This window comes from Glycine max, chromosome 18 (assembly GCF_000004515.6).
Source record: "Glycine max cultivar Williams 82 chromosome 18, Glycine_max_v4.0, whole genome shotgun sequence".
In the NCBI taxonomy this organism is placed as follows: Eukaryota; Viridiplantae; Streptophyta; class Magnoliopsida; order Fabales; family Fabaceae; genus Glycine; species Glycine max.
In genome coordinates this window covers 24,485,804-24,493,458 of record NC_038254.2, presented here as the reverse complement: position 1 = coordinate 24,493,458, position 7,655 = coordinate 24,485,804, and the positions used below count along the sequence as shown (strand labels likewise).

General features: G+C 40.4%; 1 protein-coding gene across 1 annotated transcript; it reads right to left on the bottom strand.

Moving 5' to 3' along the window:
- Window positions 1–379: 379 nt before the first annotated feature.
- LOC102663923 (uncharacterized) lies at window positions 380–4,870 on the bottom strand. Its single transcript, XM_006603278.1, has 3 exons — window positions 4,771–4,870; window positions 3,312–4,231; window positions 380–1,411 (listed from the first exon to the last, which is right to left on the bottom strand). The coding sequence occupies exons 1-3, from the start codon at window positions 4,868–4,870 to the stop codon at window positions 380–382; spliced, it is 2,052 nt and encodes a 683-aa protein (XP_006603341.1).
- Between the last annotated feature and the right edge of the window lie 2,785 nt (window positions 4,871–7,655).

Sequence of the window (7,655 nt, the reverse complement as noted above, 5' to 3'; positions counted from 1 at the left end):
CAGCTGGTGGCATCTTATGCATGTGGACTGAATCAGTTTTCAAGTTACAAAACAAGGTCACTGGAAATGGTTTCATTCTCTTGGAAGGAGTTTGCAACAGAGAAGACATGAAAATCTGCATTGTGACAATATACTCTCCCTGTGATATAAATAACAAGAGACTATTGTGGGATTCTGTAAAACAGCTGAAACAAGCCTCTCAAGTAAGACTATGGTGTGTTTTTTTTTTTGAACGGCCAAAAATATCATATATTATATAAGAATAGTACCAGAGGTACTACAAAGATACAAAAGAAAGCCATAGGCTTAGGCTAAAAAATAAAGCCTACAAAATCCTCCCTAGCAAGAAACATTACAAGATCCAGCCACCCTTCCCTTACTAGGTGAAGGCAAAAGACATGGATGAGGACCATTGTTGAAACGGAACAACAAAGCCCTTTTCCCATCCCCTCAACCAAGACCAAGTTCTAAAAATAGCATTATCCACCAGCTTTGAAATAGAAAGCTGTTGATTATTAAAAATCATGTCGTTCCTATAATACCAAATAGAAACTATTGCTGCTATCCACCAAATCTTCCACTTTCTGTTAGTAGCCTTAGAAGCAGCCATAGAGAAATGCTGAGTGAAGTTGTCCACAGGCCTACAGTGCAAGACTCTTGCTTCCTTGACCCAAGAGTTAAATTCCCACCATAGTGGCATAATTTTTATGCATGTGAAGAAGAGATGAGAAGCCGATTCCACTTGGTTTTGACAGAAGGTGCAGAGATCATTATCAAGAGGAACTTGCCTTCTAAGCAGATTTTCCTTAGTCGGTAACCTATGCCAAAGAAGTCTCCAGACCAAGGTCAAGGCCCTCGGAGGAGCTTTTACATCCCACAGCTGATTAAAGTCATGATTTGAGAATGGTGATGGTTGGTCACCTTTAATACAAAGATACACAGTGGATGTGGTGAAGGTTCCTTTTGGGTCTGCACCCCACACCCAGTAGTCCTTCGTATCTGCAGTAGGGCTTAGAGCTGAAACCTGATCAATAAACTCTAATGCACTTCCCAATTCATTGTCAAACAAGTTCCTCCTCCAAGAGAATTGCCACTGCCAACCTTCTTCTCCAAAGAAGCCCATATTTCCCACTAGCTGAGACTTGTCAGAAGTTATTTGGTAAAGGTCTGGATAATTGTCTCGAAGGGTTCTTCCATCACTTAACCAAGAATCTTCCCAAAATAGAATTTGGTCACCCCTGCCCAATCTCCACTGGAACTGGTTTAGGACCCCAGCCATGCTACTGTGAAGCATAACAGATTTCAAATCAGACCACCAAAAGGAGTGGTGTTGTTTGTGAGAAGCCTCTTCCAGTCCTCTCCACCCTTTATACTTGGAAAGGAGAATCCTATTCCAGAATTGGTCTGTTTGCTGAAACAATTGCCACTTCCATTTGATGAGGAGTGCTCTATTAAAGTCCTTGATAGCTTTAATGCCCAATCCTCCTTTATCTCTAGGAACACAGACTTGATCCCATGCCACCCAAGCGATTTTTTTCCCCTCTGCTCCTCCTCCCCACAGGAAGTTTCTTTGAATGGAAGTTAGTCTTTTTATCACTGCTGAAGGGGCCCTGAAAAATGATGTCATACCCTAATTTCGTCCGGGGACCTTTGCTTGATGACATTCGACCTTTGTTTGGTCCTTGTAAGGTGCTTGGCACCCATCATTAGGCAATTTGTGAAATTCCGGGACATGCTGAAAAACAAAAGAAAATATTGATGCACAATCCGTAAGGTTCCGTGACACACCGGAAATCAAATGGAAGCATCGTTGCATAATTAGTGAGGTTCCATAACATTCTGTAAGTCAAAAAGGGGATGATTATGTAATCCGCAAGGTTCCGTAACATTACGGAAAGAAAACAAGTATCGTTACGAAATTCGTAAGTTTCCGTAACTTTACGAAAAAAGAATCACCAAAAAAAAAGCAGATGGGGTGTACTTAGTAAAAATGGGGGTGCAAATAGCAACCAGGCCCACTTGGGTTCTGGAGGAAGCAACCCTGCTCGCCTGGGCGAGCTGGGTGGCAAGCTTCTCCCCCAATTTTCTATAAATAGGGGGAGAAGTGAAGTGAAAAAGGGTTCAGCCCCTTAGGCACTTCTCTCTTTTTCGAGTTTGCTTGGAAAAATTGTTTCCGTGAAGAAAATCTAAGCCGAGGCGCTTCCAAAACGTTTCTGTAACGTTTTCCGTGAAGAATTTCGCAAAGGTTTCAACCGTTCTTCGACGTTCTTCATTCGTTCTTCATCGTTCTTCGATCTTCAACGGGTAAGTACCTCGAACCAAGCTTTTCGATTCATTCTATGTACCCACGGTGGTCCACATTGTGTTTTGTGTATTTCTATTCTCTTTTCATTTACTTTTTATACCCCCTCTTGACGTGCTTAAGCCATTTTATTTAAGTCATTTCTCACTTAACCTAAAAATAAAATAAATTTCCACCGATCGTTTGAATTGTATTATCCGTTAACTTCGGTTAAAAAGAATTCCGACCGTTCGGTCGTGCCATAACCACGTTGGAAATCAAAAAAGAGGTAAAAAATAATATAATAATAAAAAAACATCTTTCTTAGTAAAATAAAGCGGAAAATCAATCGGACGTTTTCTCTTTGGGATTTCTCATTCTTAATCGAATTGACTAATAACTAAAGTGAAACTAAGGCTAAAATCAACTCGCCTAGTCAAGCTCGTCCACAAAAATAGGTTTTTGAAGTTTGTCATTTAAATTTCTTACTAAGTAAAATGGATCATTTTCAAGGTCCAACGCCTTAAAATGATCACCTCTTAAGTAAAAAAGAATAACTTGATAAGAAAGAACTACATAGGTCTGATTTCCTCATCGCAAATTGAGGAATACGTAGGAGCAAAGGGAAACACCCTTGTCGACCACCAAAAGAGAAAAATATAAAAAGGGTATAAAGGATATAGAGACATAAAAGGGAACATAAAAAATCAAAGTCATGTTTGCACATTCGATTAAAGGCTGCCGTCCCTTGGGACGGACGTGTGGGGTGCTAATACCTTCCCCGTGCGTAAATACAACTCCCGAACCTTTCACTTAAAAGTTCGTAGATCGCGTCTTTTCCGGTTTTTCCGACGTTTTCCTCAAATAAACGTTGGTGGCGACTCCGCACGTATTCCTTTCGTGGAACACGCATCCCGCGAGTCACGCGTCGCCCTCCCGCCGAAGGGTAGGTTGTGACAAATGACAAGTAAAACAGAGGCAAGGCTGTCAAGACAGAATTTATTAAAGTGATTCTGCCTGCCATAGAGACTTTCCTCTGATTCCAAATGTTCAGTTTGGCCTCAAACTTTCTAAAAATAGGCTCCCACATAGAGCTCCTTCTCGGGTTAGCACCTATGGGCATCCCCAAATAGGTGAAAGGAAGCTGTAAATATCCACAGTTCAGGAGAGTTGCTGCAGACCTACACCAATTCTGAGATTGGCCAATAGCACCAAAAAGACTTTTAGCAAAGTTAATTCTAAGGCCAGATACCATCTCATAACTTCTGAGCATAGCCTTAATAAGAGTGACGTTGTCCATAGAAGGTTCCCCAAAGAAGATAGTGTCATCCGCAAATTGAAGCATGTTAACTGGAATCTTTTCCTTCCCCACCAAGAAGCTGTGATAGAGGTTTTTGGCTACAGCTTCTCTCATCATACCCGACAACCCTTCAGCTACTAGATTAAAGAGGAAAGGTGCCAAGGGGTCTCCTTGTCTCAAACCTCTTTGAGGTTTAAATTCATCAGTAGGACTTCCATTCACTAAGATGGAAATGGAAGCTGATGATAAACACTCCTTAATCCAGCTTATCCACTTTTCTTGAAATCCCATTCTTTTCAGCATATAAAAAAGGAAGCCCCAAGACACAGAGTCATATGCTTTTTTGAAATCAGCTTTAAACAGCAAGCAAGGTCTCCTGCCTCTCCTAGCCTCCTCCACAACCTCATTGGCAATTAGAACTGAATGAAGTAGTTGTCTGCCCTTACCAAAGGCTGATTTCCTTTCATCTATAAGGTGATTCATAACCTTGCTAAGCCTATTTGCTAGGACTTTAGCAATGATTTTGTAGACACATCCTATTAAGGATATAGGTCTAAAATCAGTAATGAGTTGAGGGTCTTTGGTCTTAGGAATGAGGGCGATGAATGATGAATTGAGGCCCTTGGGAATAGATGCGTTAACATAGAATTCTGAAAAAAAACCTGAGAAAGTCAGGTTTCAGATCCTTCCAGAAATGTTTGATAAAGCAGAAATTTAGCCCATCGGGCCTTGGGCTTTTATCGCTACCACAGGCCCACACTGCTTTAGTAATCTCCTCCTACTTAAAAGGTTCCACCAGCCTCTCGCTTTGGAGAATAGTCAAAGCCTTGAAAGATACTCCATCTAAATTGGGGCCAGACAAACACGGATCTGCAAATCTGCTTTTAAAATGCTGAAGAACAGCTTCCTTAATAGCTATAGGGTTGTCAACCCAGCCCCCATTAATTTGCATCCCCCTTAAAGTATTCCTTCTTCTACTTGAGTTGATGATTTTATGGAAATAAGCAGAATTACTATCTCCCTCCTTAAGCCATTTACACCTGGATTTTTGACGCAGCATAGATTCTTGAAGAAAAGTTTGCTCCCATAGATCAGATTGGAGCTGCTTAAGTTCTTGGGCCTGATGTACAGTAGGTTGAGCTGTGATAGAATTCTCCAATTCATTCAGCTTCTGCTGGGTGATCTTCACCTTGTTGGCCTGAACCCCACACTTTTCTTTGCTCCAGGATTTTAGCCTTTGTTTTAAGTTTCTGCAGCTTACACTTCAAGACATATCCCCCCCAACCCATAGGCTGGTTAGTAGTCCAACAGTCCTTCACCACCTTATATGGTGTGTGCTTGGGGATTTTAATTGCATAAGGAACCCGAATGAAAGAATTGGAAAATCAGACAGATTAGTGGGTGATAATAGTATGCAAGAATTCAATGAATGGATTGAAGATATGAAGTTATTGGAGGTTCCTAATGTGGGTAGACAATACACTTGGTTTAGGCCAAATGGTGAATCTAAAAGCAGATTAGACAGGGCATTAATATCCCCTGAATGGAGGGACACGTGGCCAGAAAGTGTGCAGTTCACTTTAGCAAGAAATTTTTCAGATCATTGCCCTATTCTTATTAAAGCTAATAATGTGGATTGGGGTCCTAAACCTTTTAGGATTCTAAATTGCTGGCTAATAGATAAGTCTTTCAAAGATGTAGTCAATCATTGCTGGAATTCTGTCCAAGTTGTAGGATGGGGAGCTTATGTATTAAAAGAAAAAATCAAAAGGCTGAAGGGCAGATTAAAGATATGGAACAAGGAAGAATATGGGGATACTTTTAAAAAAGTTCAGCAATTGGAAGTAGAGCTTAATAAACTAGAGGAGGACACATTGCATATACATATAACTGATCTGGAAATTTCAAGAAGGAAGAAGCTGCAGGAAGATTTGTGGGTGGCTGCCCAAGCCCATGAAACATTACTAAGGCAGAAATCAAGAACAAGATGGCTAAAGGAAGGAGACTGCAACACAAGATTTTTCCATGTCAGGGTGAATGCAAATAGAAATAGAAATAGCATCAAAGGACTTCTCATTGAAGGTGTTTGGACAGATGAACCTAATAAGGTGAAGGAAGAAATCAGAACCTTCTTCTCCAACAGATTTCATGAAGCAGATTTTCAGAGACCTCGAATTGATGGCATCAGCTTCAAATCCTTAGACCATCAGCAGAATTCCATGCTTGTGACACCATTTCAGGAATCTGAAATTCAGAATGCTGTCTGGGATTGTGGCAATGAAAAGAGCCCAGGTCCTGATGGTATTAATTTCAGATTCATAAAGTAGTTTTGGGATACTTTGAAGCATGATATATTTCGATATATTCATGAGTTCCATGCTAATTGTGCTATTCCCCGAGGCTGTAATGCTTCTTTTATAGCTCTCATTCCCAAGATTTCAAACCCACAACATTTGGGAGAATATAGACCCATATCCTTAATTGGGTGCATGTACAAGATAGTGGCCAAGGTGCTTGCAAACAGAATTAGATGAGTGCTGCCAGCAATAATTGAGGAAACACAATTTGCTTTCATTGAAGGATCCCAAAAACAGTGGAGGAAAGGCTCAAAAGGATACAGCGCAGATTTTTGTGGGGTTGAGGACTAGAGCAAAAAAGAATAGCATGGATTAAATGGGACCAAGTTTGTATGCCAAAGGACAAAGGTGGGCTGGGGATTAAAGATATTGATAGCTTTAATCTTGCTTTGCTTGCCAAATGGAAATGGAATTATATGCAAGAGAAGGGAGAAATCTGGTCTAGGGTGTTGGAGTCAAAGTATGGGGGTTGGAGGAGCTTGTATGAAGAAGGAAGGGAAGGGCATCAATCTATATGGTGGAAAGATTTAAAACAAACTGTTAATTCAGCACAGCATGGAGACATAGTTCACAGCAACATGAGGTGGAAAATTGTAGGAGGTGATAAGGTCAGGCTTTGGGAAGATAAATGGAATCAGCAGCAGCAACCTCTAGCTGAGAGGTATCCTAGATTGTACCAAATATCTACACAACAAAACCAAATCATCAGACACATGGGACAGCACATGCAGTCAGGCTGGGAATGGCAATTTCTATGGAGAAGATCGCTGTTTGAAAATGAAATTGAGTCAGCAGTCAATTTTTTAAAGGATATTGAAGGTATACACATTCAGCAGCAAGGATTGGATGAATGGGAATGGTTAGGTGATCAAACAAGAAAATATTCCACCCGTAGTGCATACAATCTGATTTTGGAAGCTTCTAAAGGGGGTCAGCATCAGGACTGGTGTAAGGAACTATGGAGGATTAAAATTCCTAGCAAAATTTCTATTTTTGCTTGGAGGCTAATAGAAGACAGACTACCAACAAGGATGAATCTACATAGGAGACAAGTGCAATTGCAGGATCTGCGATGTCCTTTCTGCAGAGAAGCTGTAGAGGAGGCATCTCACTTGTTCTTCCACTGCGTCTTTATCCAACCAATTTTGTGGGAATCGATGTCGTGGCTGAACTTACAAACTGCCTTTCCTCTTGGGCCGAAACAGAATTTTCTACAACATATATCTATCCAGGCAGCAGGATTAAGGAGTAACAGATGGCGATATTGGTGGATGGCGGTAACTTGGGCTATTTGGAAAACCAGAAACAGAGTTATGTTTTCAAATGCAAAATTTGATGCTAACAGATTGTTTGATGAAGCTGTTTTTTGGACTTGGACTTGGCTAAGACATTTTGAGAAACATTTCTCAACTCATCTTAATCAATGGGCAAGCAATATTAGTCAGGGTTTTATCATGTAATGGGTGTTACATTTAGAACAAAAGATATGTTCTCCTAATATCTAGAATACCTTAGTCTTAGTATCTAGATATCAGGATGTATATCCCTATGTACTAGTACCTCTGGTACTTTTGATCACTGATATATATATAATATAACACCTTACTAAAAATCATGCAACATTACTTATTACTACCCAGAAAAAATAAAATAGGTCAAATGAAGTATAGAAGTTAGTGTTACCTTGATGAAGAGAATCCAGCAACACACGCACGTT